At 36.3% G+C, this 18094-nt stretch overlaps 1 protein-coding gene across 1 annotated transcript in view; it reads right to left on the minus strand.

Annotated features, from left to right (window-relative positions):
• Positions 1-18094, minus strand: part of LOC108571580 (growth arrest-specific protein 2-like) — a 63682-nt gene that overhangs the window by 26039 nt on the left and 19549 nt on the right. The window contains exon 2 of the mRNA XM_017933653.1: positions 8136-8605. Coding sequence (XP_017789142.1) covers positions 8136-8355 — 220 coding nt within the window. The 5' untranslated portion in view covers positions 8356-8605. The remainder of the gene's footprint in view (positions 1-8135; positions 8606-18094) is intronic.

The following is an 18094-nucleotide window of genomic DNA, read 5'->3' on the forward strand; positions in this document are numbered from 1 at the left end:
CTGTGTATTGATCGAGGCATCGATTGCCGGATCGAGCGTCGAATTTGAGATGCACGAGATTGCAGTCACGGTTTATCGAGTTTTATTGGCTGGAATTTTCTGGGAAATTGGACAGGGACAAATTTCAGATGAATTTTGGTTTTTGGTACGTTTGCGTTGTATTTCTCTTTTTTGGTAGATTTTGGAATGGAGATTTGATTAAGGGAGTAAGTTCCTTTACTGTAGACACTTCATTTGTGTCGAATGAATATTTTATCAATAAACTAAGGTTTTAAGAAATTTTGGACGAATTTTGGTTTTTGGTACGTTTGTGTTGTATTTTTATTTTTTGGTAGATTTTGGAATGAAGATTTGATTAAGGGAGTAAGTTCCTTTATTGTAGACACTTCATTTGTGTTGAATGAAAATATCAGTAAACTACTAAGGTTTTAAGAAATTTTTGATGGATTTTGGTTTTTGGTACGTTTGTGTTGTATTTCTCTTTTTTGGTAAATTTTGGAATGGAGATTTGATTAATGGAGTAAGTTTCTTTAAATATTAAAGATAATGAAGTAAAGCATTCTTTTTTACTTTTTTAGTGTTATTTTATATTGTATTCACTTAATTTGTGTGGAATGAAAATATCAGTAAACTAAGTTTTTAAGAAATTTTGGAAAAGGACGCAAAAAATTGTTGAATTACGTTAACCCTTTCATTACTATCGACGCCTAAGGCGCTTTGAAAATCTGCTCACACTGTACAGTTCGCGCCTTTCGGCGCACTTCTAGTCTAATTTAATCCTTAATTTTATCTTTCAACTATTTCCACCTTAATTTAACGGGACAAATTTCAAAACGATACGGCCGAAATACCAAATTTTTCAGCCGTGATTAAAAACCTACCCTTCAGTCACCCACGTTACGCATTAAAATCCGCCGTAGCGAAAGGGTTAAAAAAGTTACTACTAACTTTGCACGCGTTACATCGGTCTCTTTGAAACACGAATAATCGCGCGCACTACATATACAAGGTGTCCGAAGATATCTGAACGTTCAAATAAACTTCCCTCTAAATCGATCAACACTCGAGAAAATATCAATTTCCGTCTGGTTAACAACGCGACAACATCTCGATTCGTCGAGCAAACCGTTCCCCGTCGAAGTTTCGTGTAATTCAATGCAATTCGTGGCTATCCAGAGAGAGAGAGAAAGAGAGAAGTACCGGTCGGTTGTCAACCAGAGAGAAAGAGAGAGACCGCTCGTGTCGTAATCCTTCATGGTGGTCCAGATCTTGCGGCTGGATTCTTCGAGGTCGCGCGCGAAACCGCCGCGCGTTCGTCCATGCGCGCAACGTTCACCAAAATATACGGCAACGAGTTTACAAACGATGTTTTCGTGTACACCAGACACAACCTTCGTTCGTATGTCGATAACAGCGTTGCCGGTTATCGAGACAGAGAATCGAACGACGAAACGGTGGCACGTTGAACGATATCGAGATATCGTGTCCTTGGACGAGGATGAGTCTGTGTATTGATCGAGGCATCGATTGCCGGATCGAGCGTCGAATTTGAGATACACGAGATTGCAGTCACGGTTTATCGAGTTTTATTGGCTGGAATTTTCTGGGAAATTGGACAGGCACAAATTTCAGATGAATTTTGGTTTTTGGTACGTTTGCGTTGTATTTCTCTTTTTTGGTAGATTTTGGAATGAAGATTTGATTAAGGGAGTAAGTTCCTTTACTGTAGACACTTCATTTGTGTTGAATGAATATTTTATCAATAAACTAAGGTTTTAAGAAATTTTGGACGAATTTTGGTTTTTGGTACGTTTGTGTTGTATTTTTCTTTTTTGGTAGATTTTGGAATGGAGATTTGACTAAGGGAGTAAGTTCCTTTATTGTAGACACTTCATTTGTGTTGAATGAAAATATCAGTAAACTAAGTTTTTAAGAAATTTTGGATGAACTTTGTTTTTTGGTACGTTTGTGTTGTATTTCTCTTTTTTGGTAAATTTTGGAATGGAGATTTGATTAATGGAGTAAGTTTCTTTAAATATTAAAGATAATGAAGTAAAGCATTCTTTTTTACTTTTTTAGTGTTATTTTATATTGTATTCACTTAATTTGTGTGGAATGAAAATATCAGTAAACTAAGTTTTTAAGAAATTTTGGACGAATTTTGGTTTTTGGTACGTTTGCATTGTATTTCTCTTTTTTGGTAGATTTTGGAATGAAGATTTGATTAAGGGAGTAAGTTCCTTTACTGTAGACACTTCATTTGTGTTGAATGAATATTTTATCAATAAACTAAGGTTTTAAGAAATTTTGGACGAATTTTGGTTTTTGGTACGTTTGTGTTGTATTTTTATTTTTTGGTAGATTTTGGAATGAAGATTTGATTAAGGGAGTAAGTTCCTTTACTGTAGACACTTCATTTGTGTTGAATGAATATTTTATCAATAAACTAAGGTTTTAAGAAATTTTGGACGAATTTTGGTTTTTGGTACGTTTGTGTTGTATTTTTCTTTTTTGGTAGATTTTGGAATGGAGATTTGACTAAGGGAGTAAGTTCCTTTATTGTAGACACTTCATTTGTGTTGAATGAATATTTTACTAATAAACTAAGGTTTTAAGAAATTTTTGATGGATTTTGGTTTTTGGTACGTTTGTATTGTATTTCTCTTTTTTGGTAGATTTTGGAATAGAGATTTGATTAATAGAGTAAATTTCTTTAAATATTAAAGATAATGAAGTGAAGCATTCTTTTTTACTTTTTTAGTGTTACTTTATATTGTATTCACTTAATTTGTGTAGAATAAAAATTTTATCAATAAACTAAGTTCCTTCAAATTTTAAAGATAATAAAATAGAGTACTTTTTCACTTTGTTTCATTTTTAAAAAGTTTACCATTTCTTAGAATACTGAAAATAACAAAACAGAGCATTTCCTAACCTTTTCAATATTCTTTCATATTACATCCACATAAAATATTTAAAAATCTCACAATTATCCATAAAATTCTTTTCCAAGTGTCGCCTACTACTGTTAACATTTATGCCCCACAAACTGCAATACGTACACTACCGGCCAAAAGTTTGGTATCACCGAGCATTGCAATTTACACAAAAATTTCGAGAAAAAAGTCATCGACTTTGAGAATTTTTTATCGTTCGAATCGAATAAATGTAGAATTGAGATAAACTTCAAATCTATGAAAAATTAGCAGCAGATTTAGTATCGATGAAAACTTTTAGCCGGTAGTGTATATCAATTTTATAGATCACGAACGACACAAAAATAGGAGACAGCGTAGCATTAATAAAATTCCACAATTTTTCTATATTATTTAGATATTCTATAAAATACCTAAAAGCCTCGTGATTTGCAATAAAATTCTTTTTCGAACATTGCTTGCTATTGTTGACATTGTTAACGAGCCTCGTAAACTGTGCTATAGTATCGATAAACGTATCACATGAATATTTCATAGATTATGAACGACCCGAAACTATAATAGAATACGGAATTTACTGGATAAAACGGTGACTCCATCAGGGAGGTTCTATGATACGCATCGACTCGTATTTGGCGCCGTATTAGGAAAGTACTAGTTAAGAAAGGCGGTCACACTAGTGCTTCTAATCGGAGAAAAAAAAAGAAAAGATACAGTCGACACTCCACGAATTGTCAGTTTGTGAAAAACTGGAGCCTATTTCCACTCCAATTTCCACTGGAAAAACAGTCATTCTTCTTACCGATTCTCTAATTTCACGGTGAATTTCAACGTTACCAAAAAAAAGTGTTAAAAACCTGCACAATTTTGACATTCTTTGATCTCAAGCGAAACCGTCGATTTCGTCAATTTTAATTAATCTTTTTCATTTTAATTGAACGTAATAAATCGAAAGCTAAATTAATCTCTAATTTCGATTAAAATTAATTAAAAACGAAACTTAGAATAATTTTGTTCATCGAAGAATAATTAACACTGAATTTTAATTAGCGTGTTGTTAGTTCGAGATTCGATAATTTTCTGTAGTTTAAGGAATGTCTTGTTGATCGAAGATTAATTTTATTGCACGAATCGTTGAGAAAATCATAGAAGCTGCAACAATTTGGAGAAATAGGTAAAACGTTCTGACGATTTAAGTTCCTCGAATTCACTCACCCCTGCTTTGTTAAAGATAAACTATAAAATGTTTTAAGGTTCTTGCAACGTTAGCTAGTTGTACAACGATTCTGGGAACACGCGTTCTATGGTCTTCACGAGTAATCTAGTTAATGGAAAGAACTTTCACCTACTTCGAAATTTGTTAGCTTATCGCGCTACAGATCTGATGAATTATCTTCCGTTGCCCGATTCATGCCGCAGTTTGATCTATGAAACCATGCAGAAAAATGAACGGAGATTTATTGATTGGTCTGCACTTTGTACGCTTCTTTTTTTTAGAAGAAATATGAACTTGAAGTAAAAAGTGGAAAATGTGAAATGTATTTTTCGGTGAAAATTTGTTGTAAGAAAATCGAAAATAAATTTAAAATGGAAAATCAAAAGTGTGAAATGTATTTTTCGGTGAAAATTTGTTGAAGAAATTGAAAGTAGATTTAAAATGGAAAATGAAAAATGGGAAATGTATTTTTTGGTGAAAATCTGTTTAAAAAAATGGAAAATGAACTTAAAATAGAAAATTAAAAGTGTGAAATGTATTTTTCGGTGAAAATCTGTTTAAAAAAATGGAAAATGAACTTGAAATAGAAAATTAAAAGTGTGAAATGTATTTTTCGGTGAAAATCTGTTTAAAAAAATGGAAAATGAACTTGAAATAGAAAATTAAAAGTGTGAAATGTATTTTTTGGTAAAAATTTGTTGAAAGAAAATCGAAAATAAATTTAAAATGGAAAATGAAAAATGGGAAATGTATTTTTCCGTAAAAATTTGTTAAATAAATCGAAAATGAACTTAAAATAGAAAATTAAAAATGGGAAATGTATTTTTCCGTAAAAATTTGTTAAAGAAATCGAAAATAAATTAAAAATGCAAAGTGAACAATGTGAAATGTATTTTTCCGTAAAAATTTGTTAAAGAAATCGAAAATAAATTAAAAATGCAAAGTGAACAATGTGAAATGTATTTTTCCGTAAAAATTTGTTAAAGAAATCGAAAATAAATTTAAAACAGAGAATGAGAAATGTGAAATGTATTTTTTTGTAAAACCTTGATAAAAGAAAATCGATACTATTTATACACTTTAATGATTATAAATTACAATATGTATATAACATGTTACGTACAGGAAATTGACACGATTATCAACATCTTAGTTATTTATGATTCGTAATAGTTGGACGGATGGTTATTAAAATGAATGGTTATTATACAATGCCTCTGAGTTGCAAACGAAGTCACGTAAAGGATACGAAGATAGCTTCGTTCAATTTCAAACGAAAGCGAAAGTTATGCTTTTCTTTCGTTTTATCCTGTAATAGACTAGCTTCTGCTATAATTATCGTGTTCATCGACATAAACGCCTATCCTATTTCACAAACTTCATCAATTTCCATCTTCGTACGAATTGCATTTAAATCGATAATGAAGAAAACTGTAATTTTTTTTTCAATAATATTGATCATCGTTTCATGAAAATTCTTTCCGTTTTAATTGTATTGATCATCGTTTCAAGAAAACTCTTCCGTTTCTAATTATATATACAATATTTTGCAAATAAAAGTGTAACAGTTTAATTAACGCAACGTAATTAAAACTTATTTGCACAAGTGCATATTTATCGCGTCCCAGAAAATGATCTATCAGTGACATCAACGATCTATCTTCATACGATTTCTTCAATGATGCACGGTCAGAACGATCTTAAACAGATGCAGCCTGCACGAATTTGCATTTTCATTTTACAGATGCAAATTATTCGGCGATAAATCTATCCCTGCTAACCGATGCACATTTCATCCATTTCTAATTAATCGAATTCAATAACATCGGTTTAAAATGCTTGTAAAACTTCCAGCTATTTGCAAAATATAAGAAAGAAAGGTGATTTCTAGATACTCGTTGATTCACAATTTTTGCTTCATTTTAACGAGCCGTGTACTCCTGAAGAATTGGACACCTTGTATATAATTTCACCCATCGAAAAGTTGAAAAAATTGTAATAAAAGATAATTAAAATAAGTTTACTATTTTATTTTTGTAATGTAGATAATTGAAAACTGATTAAAAATTACGTAAACCTAATGTTTATGTTATGAGGAACGCTAAATCGAAGATTTAACGGAAAAATTGCTAGGAAAATGTTGAATTAAAATTTCAATTTTACGAAATTCTAAGTTTACGAAATTTCAATTTTACAAAATTTCAGTCTTACGAAATTCTATGTTTACGAAATTTCAATTTTACAAAATTTCAGTCTTACGAAATTCTAAGTTTACGAAATTTCAATTTTACAAAATTTCAGTCTTACGAAATTCTAAGTTTACGAAATTTCAATTTTACAAAATTTCAGTCTTACGAAATTCTAAGTTTACGAAATTTCAATTTTACAAAATTTTCATTTTACGACATTAATTATCAGCTGAGATTCTAAGGCAGAAAAGTGTTAAACTCTAATTTTCATTCCACTAAACTCTCATTTCAAGACATTAGCTATCCGCTGAAATTACACGCCAGAAAGTTTAACCTCGTATGCAAAGGAGCGAGCGTAATTTTTTTGCGCGACCATCCGCCGAAACCGCGGCAAAACGAAAGGCCAAATGTTACGAGTATCCTTTCCCACGTCGCACCAGATGCGAACCTTTTGTACCGAACGAAAGCCGCGTGACTTACACACGCCACGTTCTATCCCGCGACGAGCTGCATCCCTTTAAGGCGAGTCCACGTCGCGGCGGAAACACGCGGCCGCGGACGAAAAAGAAGAATCGCGGGGAACTCCCGATTCTCATTACGTCACGCTCATTCCTTTTGCATAGGTTACGAAAGTAAGGTACAAAGCGAAAATTGAAGCTCCGTTCTCAAATTGCGATTCTTGGAATATTTGAATTTCTAAGGGAAATACTAAAATTTTGAGCGCTTAGCTTTTTTGGAAAAAATTCCTAAGCTCGGGAGATTTTGAAGTGTTTAAATTTTGGCGCGTGAAGAAATTATGAGAGGAAAATTGAAACCTGATCGTGGTGACAAAATTTGTAATACTTGTGAGAGAAATTTGATTTTCCACTCGTGGAAGTCTCCTGAATCGGTATAGCCAATGGTCGACACTAAAGTGTACACGAACACGTTGCAATAAATCGTGTTAATAATGGAACGAAGTGTTGTTTCTTGAGAAGGAAGAAATTTAAAGATATTTAGACAAATAAATTTGCAGGTTCTATCTATGAAACAGGTTACTCCCACCGTCGGTCAATATCATCTTACAGGATGAGTTCCCTTGCCTCGAACAAATTTGATACTTAACCCTTCCTTCCACTTCTTTCAAACAAAATACAATATAAACCAGCAAGAAATTCATCCTATATAAACGAAACACACGTCTGACCAAACCTCTCTTCTCTTATGTCATCCATTTAAACACTATCCTTTTACTCCATCATCCCCAATACAAGAATCACATCTCACAAAGACGTATTACATTATTGATATACTATCCCTAAATGTTCTCCAGTTACCAATGAATGTACACTACCGATAGAAAGTTCAGGAGCTGTATATTAGGACGACGCATGAGTTCGTTAGAAACGTAGAAATGCGTTTTTTACTGTGCCTGTTTGTTAGCATACTTGAATTTAACAGAACTTTGGAAATTTCATAGCCTGCAAAAATATGTGAAATTTTTCACAAAAATATCTGACTTTCGCGAATCAGAAAAGTCACAAATAGTCAAGTTGAGGAGCATAAAACAAGATGGCGTAAAGGTCCCTAATATATTTGAGGGGAACTCCTGAAATTTAGCGAAAAGTATTTGGAAATGTGAAAAAATGGCATCATTTCTAACTTTAATTTTACGTTTCAATTTTCTACCCTTCGACTGGTAAAAAGAGACAAAAGGGACTCTTGCGCCGACCTGATACATACACATCATAACCGCTCGTCCAGGCGAAAGCCAAGAGCCCCTAAGTGCAAAATCACAGACACAGAGCTACTCACTCAACGTTTTATTGATCCAATCTGCGAGGTCCTCCTGCAGCGGCAGCAACTGTCTGCTCTGTGCCGAGTGTAGACGCTCGTGATAGAAGTCTGCGTACTCTTCCTCTTCCGGCGAGGGCCTGGGCACGTCGCTGCGATTGAACACAGTGACCGAGGATGGTCCCCAGCTGCTGCGATAACGGGTGTGCTGCGAAGACGGGAATCGATTGGCGTACGACATCCTGAAGCGGAAAAGAGCCGAGGAGATGTCCCGGTGGCCCGCACCGGCCCCTCTTCAACTTTATCTCGCACGCTTCACTCTCTCACTCTCTCGCTGCTCTTTAATTCCTCCTCCCTCGTTTTTACACAGCTCTACTACGCTGCTCCTCCTCTTTCAGATACGCCGCGGATTACTCGTCCGCGTCCTCTCTCGACTACTGAAGAGTCCCGGCGACGCCGTGCGATGCTGCACGTCTGTCGATTACGAGGCTCTGGAAAGCAGAATTCACCCCTTGAGCGACAGGCTTTAAGAGTACATCCTCTGTAATTAAATTTTCAAAATTCAACTTCTCTTCGGTTCGGACAAATTTCAAATTTTCTTCATCTCCTATTATACCCTCGTGAGAATACTATCGGTAGATAGGTAAGATTCTCCCGTTGAAAATGAGCCCAAACACGACCATATTCGGACTATTTTTCGCTGAAAACGTTATACCGGGTATCTTTCAATTTTCGAACTAAGATTTTCGAAATTGTCCGAAAGTAGTCGTGTTTGGACTCATTTTACAAGTCCCTCGATAATACGTTCAGGGATACATATATCCAACGAAAAGAATCAAAACTTATTCACTGCCATAACTTCGCAATCTCGAATTACTTCTTTTCCATTACGCTAATTCTTCGCATACCGTATTCGAGCCCGTCATACGACCCCAAGGAGGAAAAAATCTCGATGAGATTATGGGAATACTTCCGCGAGACCAAAGTGGAGAGGAGAGATTGCGAAGAGATGGAAAACATAACCGGAAGATGAGCGCACGCGTGTTTCAGGAGACGTAGCCATAAACGGGACAAGATATGAGGAGGCTGCTAGCCGACGTGAGTGACTGGCAGCCAGGAAAACGAGGCTCGAGTGCGTTTTCGGGAATGAATGGGTTTTATGTTACGCGGAGCTGTTTATAGGATGTCGGCCGACAATGTTTCATAATAACCTTGAGAGGGATGAGACTGCAGCTTCTCGACCTCGCGCCGCTGGAAGCTGCGGGCTCGTTAGACGGTTCATCTCGGTATACGTGTATACACTGGATGATGATCGTGCAAGTTACGAGATACAGCGTGTGTGTTCCCTTGATTTCGTTCAATAAAACGGGTATTTTGTTTCTGGTAATGGGTTTTATTTGGTCGTTCGAATGATGGATGGAGGAAAGCCTGTGTACGGGTGGTACAGAAGTACACAGGCTATAACGGGTTTTAAAATAGTTTCTATATATACATTTATTATAGCAATTTCGTTATTCGTGATGAAACAATTCTGTGTTATAAAATAACATTTGTAATCAGATTGCAGTGGTTGTGTACGTTAAATCTACCGTATTCTCATTATCTGCTGCATAATTTTCTGAAATCTGGATATACAAGATGAGTCATAACTTGTCCAAATTTAGGAGAAATGAAGCTTAATACTTATAGAAAAATCACAAATACTAAATCTCATAATCTAAATCGTATAATATTAAATCTCATAATACAAGATGAGCACACGATACGTTCCAAAGTTCCCTGATAAATTTTGAAAAATATTAAAAGATACCAACGATTTTGTCGATTATTCACGTAGCACACAACCTAACCTGCAATTCTTTCACGTTATTATAGGTTAGGTTCGCACGTATTCCATAATCAACTAATTCCTGCAGCCAGAAAACGCAGAAATGTCACGTTTAACCGACGCAGAAATTAACAGGGGATTAAAAAGATCGGCGTAAATTTTCCCAAAGCTCGCACAGTGTCCACAAACCGCCTCTGTAATTTAAACGGCACTCGACGCCGCCATTAGCATTCATCGACAGCCTCCGGGCACGTTTCTCGCACGGAGGCCTCGCGATTTAGCTGAATCGGTGTCGCGTGGGACTGCGGAACGATCGATCGAAGGAAACGGGGGGGAAAACAGGGGAGAGAGAAAAAGAAAATTGGAAAATCCACGTAAATCCTTGGACGCTTCGGACTATCGCCTCGAGTGATGCAAATACATCGGCGAATTGCACACTGATGCAAGTGTAAACATGTACACTATGGAGCCACGAATCGATGAAATGAAAATCCCGATAATCGTGTCGTGTTCGACGAACAAAACCCACGTGTGTCCTTCGACATCGATCTATTAAACGCGCGCCCCCAGCGTAATGCAATCCGTTGTAAACAGGTGACGACGACTCGACCGCGTCTACGAGCAATAATATTCCATCTTTCCGTTTTTTCCTTTTCGATCGGAAACGAAGAGGTGTCCGGTGTCGCTGGCGAAAAACGAAATAAACGTTTTGCAAGAACGAGTGCAAGAGTTGAGTATTATTAACGATATTCGATTAATATGAATTTTCATTGGGAATTAAGTGTTTTCAACAATATTCAATATAAGTATTTTTAAGAATATTCAATTAATTTCAATTAGAAAAGAATGGAGAAAAGTTGATAAGTGGTGAAAACGAAATTTCTATTAAACTAAGTGAAACTGAATTCAGCGCGATTTTCTTTTTATTTATAATTGAATACTTTAAAGTGATGTTTTAACCTCGTTTTTGAATTTTCCCGCGTCGCGAAATGTATTAAATTGAGGATAACATTTAGGAAATGGAAGTTGCAAAGAGACACAGAGTAGGAAATTTCTTCGATCAAGACTCAGAAAAATTTTGCGAAAGATATTCTTTATCTCGTGAACCGGAAAACGTTCGAATGTCATAAGTAACTGTAAGTACAGTATACCGGTTGGTCTATAATTCATCGGACAGTGATACAATGTTACGAAGCAAGAAATTACTTCCTCGACATTTCCAAAAAGAAAAAGAAAAAAATACGTAGGATATCGAGGTGCACTTGGTAATGTGTATTTAGTGGCAAGATAAGGTTGTTGAATAATCGCTATTGGATTCTCTCATGGTTAATGTGGCCGAGTGGGCGGGAAATATAACCTCATACCACCTGATAGAGGTCTTCATAAATCAAACGGCAGCGGTGATCGATTATTACCGCGGACAGCCGGCCAATTAATAGCGTTTTCGCGTTATCGTGACAAATGGAGCGGAGAAGTGAGCATGTCGGCTTCAAGGTGAAGCGACGATGCAACCTGATCAAGACGACGAATTGCTAGAATAGTCCTTTTGCCCGAGATACCGTCTTATTTGTGCTCGTAATGCTTTAGGTGTCGATTTTTTGAGAAGAAATTGTTTCGCACCTTTTGCGTGAGACAAAAATTGATACTAACAGTCAGTTTTCAGTCTTCGCAGCTTTTGAATCTTCGAATTTTCGGATATCCACATTAACAAATTTTCCAGATCACAAATTTTCAAATTTTCCAATTAACGAATCCTCCAGTTTCCAATTTTTCGAATTTTCATATTAACGAATTCTTCAGTTTTCAAATTTTCCATTTTTCAGATTAACGAACGTTTTAGTTTTCAAATTTTCATATTAAGGAATTTTCCAGTTTTCGAATTTTCCAATTTTCACGTTAACGAATATGCCAGTTTTCAAATTTCCGGATTTTCAGATTAACCAATTTTCCAGTTTTCGAATTCCCACGTTAGCGAGTGTTCCAGTTATCAAATTTTCCAATTTTCCGACCAATGAATGTTGTAGTTTTCAAATTTTCATATTAAGGAATTTTCCAGTTTTCCAATTTTCCAATTTTCCGACCAATGAATGCAGTAGTTTTCAAATTTTCATATTAAGGAATTTTCCAGTTTCCAAATTTTAGAATTTTCACGTTAACCAATGCTTCAGTTTCCAAATTTTCATATTAAGGAATTTTCCAGTTTTCGAATTTTCCAATTTTCACGTTAACGAATGTGCCAGTTTTCAAATTTCCGGATTTTCAGATTAACCAATTTTCCAGTTTTCGAATTTCCACGTTAGCGAATGTTCCAGTTTTCAAATTTTCCAATTTTCCGACTAACGAATGTTGCAGTTTTCAAATTTTCATATTAAGCAATTTTCCAGTTTTCAAATTTTCACGTTAACCAATGCTCCAGTTTTCAATTTTCCGAATTTTCAGATTAACCAATTTTCCAGTATCCCAATTGTCACGTTAACGAACGTTGCAGTTTTCAAATTTTCCAATTTTCTTTTTGATACGTACATTTTCGACTACTCGAATTGGAAGAAGTAAAAAGTGAAGGTTTGTTCTCAAATTAACACCTACTGATAACGTTACGCGAATTGCATAATCGTCACCGAAGATAACGGTCTTCAGGTAGCACTCTGAATTAATTCACACACGAGTATATGGATCATAAGGTCATCGATTAATTGTATCCACGATAAATGTTCGATATTTGATAACGTAGAAATCGTACAAGGAACTACTTCATGAATAATAATTCCAGATATACGAAATCTATCATTATCGATAGGATACGTTTCACCGGCGGATAAAAAGATATAAAAACGAAGGTTTATGTAAATGAATGACTTTGAGAATCGTAGATATTCCTGGGTATTGATCATCTCGTAACCCACGTATTTTCGTGACAGTTGTTCGAACTGAATACTTTTCATCTCGATAGAATTTTCAGGCACCTTAAATACAGAATCTTCCAGATATTCAGAAACTCTTTGTATACATTTGCAAATTTTATCCTTCAGAAATAAAAATCTACATCGGTTTGCCTTTAAAGTGCCATTTCACTAAAACTACTATCATCATTATTATTATTAAATCCTTGTAAACTAAACTTAGCGTCTATCTTCAGTAATAGAAATTTTCTTTTTTTTTTTTTAAAGTGTCATTTCACTAAAATTACTATCATTATTATTACTATAAGGTAAAATCCCTATGATACATTAATTACAATATTTACAACCAAACTGTCCGTCTAAGGTGTTCAATTACCATGCTAACAATTCACAAAAACAACAAGTGTTTTTCCAAAAAAAAATGATGAAAGTACAAAAATCAAACAAGCTATCCACGTAACTTTATTTCCCCGTTTCCCATTAAAAGGGAATATTCCACGCATACCTACGTTAAAAAAATGTCCATCTCGAATAACTATAATCCCCCAAAGAAAACACCCACAGCGAGCACAACTGCCGATTCCATTCACCTCGTGTAATCATCGTGGGACAGGAACTGGATTTCTTACGGAACCACTTATCCCTCTCATCCGATATACCTCTCGATGCATAAGTACACGCAATTCCGCATCACCCACGTTGCAATCCAGACGTTCAATAATTTCCACCACGGATCGTTCGAAGAGCCAGGAAAGAATCTAAGATCCATGAAACGTTTTCATATCCACCGTCTGCAATTCTCGTTTCGCGAACGTACGTACGTATATACCGCACTGTAACCAATCGATTTTCCACGGGACACGTGATCCTCGCCCACAGAATGACACACAAGCCGTACAATTTCACAGAATAAACGCGTTCTTCAGCTATCCACTCGACTTCGATCCAGTCGTACAACACCGTTGCAAATAGCGCACCCACGCGTATTACAAATTATGCTGATTTTAATTGAGCCTTCGGGCGCGAATGACGCCGCGCGCGAAATTCGCCCGGTGAATTGGAAACGCGGTTTGAGGCGCGTAAGGTAGTTACAAACGCTGGTGAAACGGACGTTACACGTCGAGATCGGAAAGGGAAGATTGCGTTAATTGAGTGATTTTTTTCTCTTCTCATGGCGCTTGTATGGGAAAAGCAGGAAAAACTCTCTGAAACGATTCTTGCCATTAGCATCGCATGCTTTCGTCGATTTATCGCGGGATTTTTTTCAGTTGGATGATATAACGTGATTACGATGGACTTCCTTTTTGTTTAGCGTGTCTTCGAGGAAGGAGTTTGTGAAGTGGTGGTTTTTGTTATTTTTTTTTTTGAAAGTTGCGATTATGTGTGGCGTAAGTGGAGCAAGAGGAAGGAGAGCGCGTGGGGGTTAGGGCGAAGAGTTCTCGAATTGCTCGCGATGGGAGTCGGAGGGTTCGTTAGGGATGCGGAAGGGGAAAGTAAATAATTTAGAGATGGAATGTGAGATTTAAAATTTGTATAGGTTTGGAAATTTGAGAATTTGGGAGCTTGAGTATAGATTCGTTAGATCGAGAATTTGGAAAATGGAAAATTCGTTAATATGAATCTCTTCGTCGATAGAAAGTTTAGAAATTGGAAAACTCGTTAATTGAAAAATTTGAAAACTGGAAAATTCGTTAATATGAATCTCCCTAAATTCGTCAATTTGCGAATTTGAAAACTGGAAAACTCGTTAATTTGAAAGCTGGAAAATTCGTTAATACGAATCTCCGTAAATTGGTCAATTAGAAAATTGGAAAACTAGTTAATTAGAAAACTGGAAAATTTCTTAATATGAATCTCCCTAAATTCGTCAAATTGAACATTTGGAAATTGGAAAACTGGAAAATTCCTTAATATGAATCTCCCTAAATTCGTCAAATTGAACATTTGGAAATTGGAAAATTCCTCAACCTGAGAATTTAAAAACCGGACAACTCGTTAATTTTAAAACTGGAAAATTCGTTAATATGAATCTTCCCAAATTCGTCAAATTGAACATTCAGAATTTGGAAAACTCCTTAATTTGAGAATTTGCAAACCGGACAACTCGTTAATTTGAAAGCTGAAAAATTCGTTAATACGAATCTCCGTAAATTGGTCAATTAGAAAATTGGAAAACTAGTTAATTTGAAAATTGGAAAACTGGAAAGTTCATTAATTTGAAAATTGGAAAACTGGTAAATTCGTTAATTTGAAAATTGGAAAACTGGAAAATTCATTAATTAAAAAAAATTGCCACTTGCACAATATCTAATCGAATTACCACAGTCCTTAATTACACACGACGAAAAATCGTCGATACTCGATACTTGACACAAATCACAACATCCTGGAGCTCTCTCGGGAGTCTTAAATAGAAACTCTGATTCAATGAACGAACAAGCAAATTGATTATTCATAAGAAATACACTTTCCACGTTCGTAGATTGTTTCAGTACAGAATCACTGCTCGATTTGCCCGCGAGGGCACAACTTGCCCACGCCGCACTGTTTACGTTCGCGCGCCACTTCGCCTGTCCGCGTAATTCCCGGCGACACGTGGGTGGCGGATTACGCGGGAAGATACTGTCGTCGGCTGAGCCGTAAAAGGAACCGACAAAGTCGCGTGCCCGGCCCCCGGGGGAACGTGATGAAAGCGATACGACGAGATCCGCCGGAAGCCAGCCACTCTTCGACTTCTGTTCTTCTCCGCGGACCAGGAGCCTCTGGATCAATTGCAAGAACCAGTCGCGTTGCACGAAATATCGTCACAGAGATCTTTGACTTGGGCGATAGATCGTTTAGGCGATAAAATTGTTCCTTATCAACCCTTCGAGAGTTTGTCCCACGTGAGACTCGGGCAAAGCGTGAAATATTCAACTGTTCAACTCGAAACAGACACTTAGGAAGAAAGTTAACTGCTATAGTCACAGAAATGATGAACAGTAACTGGTCGCATCGTTAACAAGTGGCTATCTCAAGAAATTAAAGTGGCCGGAATTAGCCCGCTTTCCCCTACTACGCAAAGATGAGAACCTTATCAAGCAATTTTATATTATCCGAAATTCGTGGATATTATCGTGTCGGCTAATAATCACAATACGTCTGCCTAATTTCTACGATGGAGGTGTGGCCAAATCTCAGCTGTCTTCTCATTTGTACAGTTGCAACCTCGATGCTTGCAAGTGAATTTCGACTGTTGCATTCCGCCACACGAATGCAACAGAAGAAGTGCGAATTTTAGTCTCGCAAATGGAAGATCTCACGTGACAGATATAGTCGGGGCCACGATATAGCGAGGTCGTAAAATCGGTCAGACGTCAAAGTAAACATGTTTTAGCTGCCGGGACCCGAAAATTGACAGAGATACGAGCAGATAAGTACTTGAAACCATTGTCAGGACCGTACGAAGAATTCTTGTATCCAGCGAAAGTCAACTGATTCTAATATATTTACTGAAAACTGCATGCAGCTAGGACAAATTAGGGTTTCTCCCTCTGGGGGAAGCCGCTTTTGGAAGTACGGTTACAGGTAAAGGTCTTATTGATGTCTTTAGCATCTTAGTTTATCTACTCGTGTTATATACCGATAGAAAGTGCAAAAAGATTGTGTAGCTTAATATTAACATATTTTCCATTTGTAAATGAAATACCATTTTCTACTTGAAATACCAAATCATATGCTATCATTCGTTTATTGTTGGAACCCTCAAACAGACTGCAACACACGTTCTTGAGTGCCGCAACATCAATCGGTGCCGATTCTTGAGAGTTTAATTTACGACCTCGCTATATCGTGGCCCCAACTATACATTTTCTCGTTTGCCTTTTCTCTAGAAAATGGATATTTTCGCGTTGGCTAATAATGACAATATCTGTGCCTAATTTCTAGGATTGTGCTAGAAAAGGTGGACCTATGGAGATAGTGCCAAATCTCAGCTGTCTTCTCGTTACAATAGAACCTCGATGGTTGCAACCTCGATACTTGCAAGTGAATCTCGACTGTTGCATTCCGCCACGCGAATGCAACAGAAGAAGTGCGAATTTTAGTCTCGCAAATGGAAGATCTCATGCGACGTTAAACCTTTCTCTACGAAGATGTAAAATGGTAAAAATAGTCGCTCATTTAACCCTTTGTACTCCAAGCATTTCTTGGTAAGATTAGATAGAAATTTCAGTGTACTTTTGCAGTGAAACCTTTGAAAATGTAAAGGTTTGTTAAGAAAAAAAGGATTTTTAATATTTAAGTTGCATTATTTCAGTAATATTAGAAAACTTGAATTGTGCGTTTCTAAGTTCTCCATAGTGATTAAGTAGCGCCTTTGGAGTGCAAAGGGTTGAAAGAGCGTACACATAAGCCCGTACAACGCAGAGGTGCAATTCACAAGTGAAATATCGCTGTTGAAGTGAGGCAACACCAGAATCCACCGTTCGACTATCGTGAAACAGTTGATTATCGAGCGTTGAAAAGTAATTGTATCGTTCAGTACACAGGGAACACGTTTTTTCTGAAGCGTGCCGCAGCGAAAGGGTTAATTGCACGAGCGCCCCGACGCTTGCGTGCATTTTTAGCCCCGTTTTCGTGAAACCATCCAGGTGCTACTGTGCGAAGAAGAGATTTACAGGCAGGATGGAATTTTAAATGGAACGTGCGAGGAATTGAGAGAGAAGGAAATTTGTGCACGTTTCAACGTCACACGATACTGCCAACCTTGCGTAGCGCAACACCGGCGAATTTTTCTCTACTTTTATTTCTGTTGATTTATCGACTCCAGGTGGAATTAGTATTCCTTGTTCGGCGTAAACAGGAATCTGGTAACTGTACCTGTGCGTTTTATGATAATAGGAAGATTGAATACTTGTGTGAAATCGTGTTTGTGGATCAAGTATAAATTATTATTAAAAATAAAGATATTAAAATTATCTGTTTTCTTCGATATTTAGACATTAACGTAAAATTAAAATAAAAAATATTTAGATATCGAAATTTTCTCTGGTTTCTTCGATATTTAGGTATTAACGTAAAATTGAAGTAAAAGATAGTAAAGTACACCTATCCCCCGATTTACACTGAAGGTAGGTTCCTTAGAAAACCGTGTAAATCGGAAACAAACTAAAATGTGCATAATTCAGTCATTTATTTCAACGTAAAATAAAACTAAATATATCTTTAAAAAAAACATAAAAATAACGGTCTATTCATAAAATGATAAAAAT

This window comes from Habropoda laboriosa, unplaced genomic scaffold (genome assembly GCF_001263275.1).
Source record: "Habropoda laboriosa isolate 0110345459 unplaced genomic scaffold, ASM126327v1 scaffold40, whole genome shotgun sequence".
In the NCBI taxonomy this organism is placed as follows: Eukaryota; Metazoa; Arthropoda; class Insecta; order Hymenoptera; family Apidae; genus Habropoda; species Habropoda laboriosa.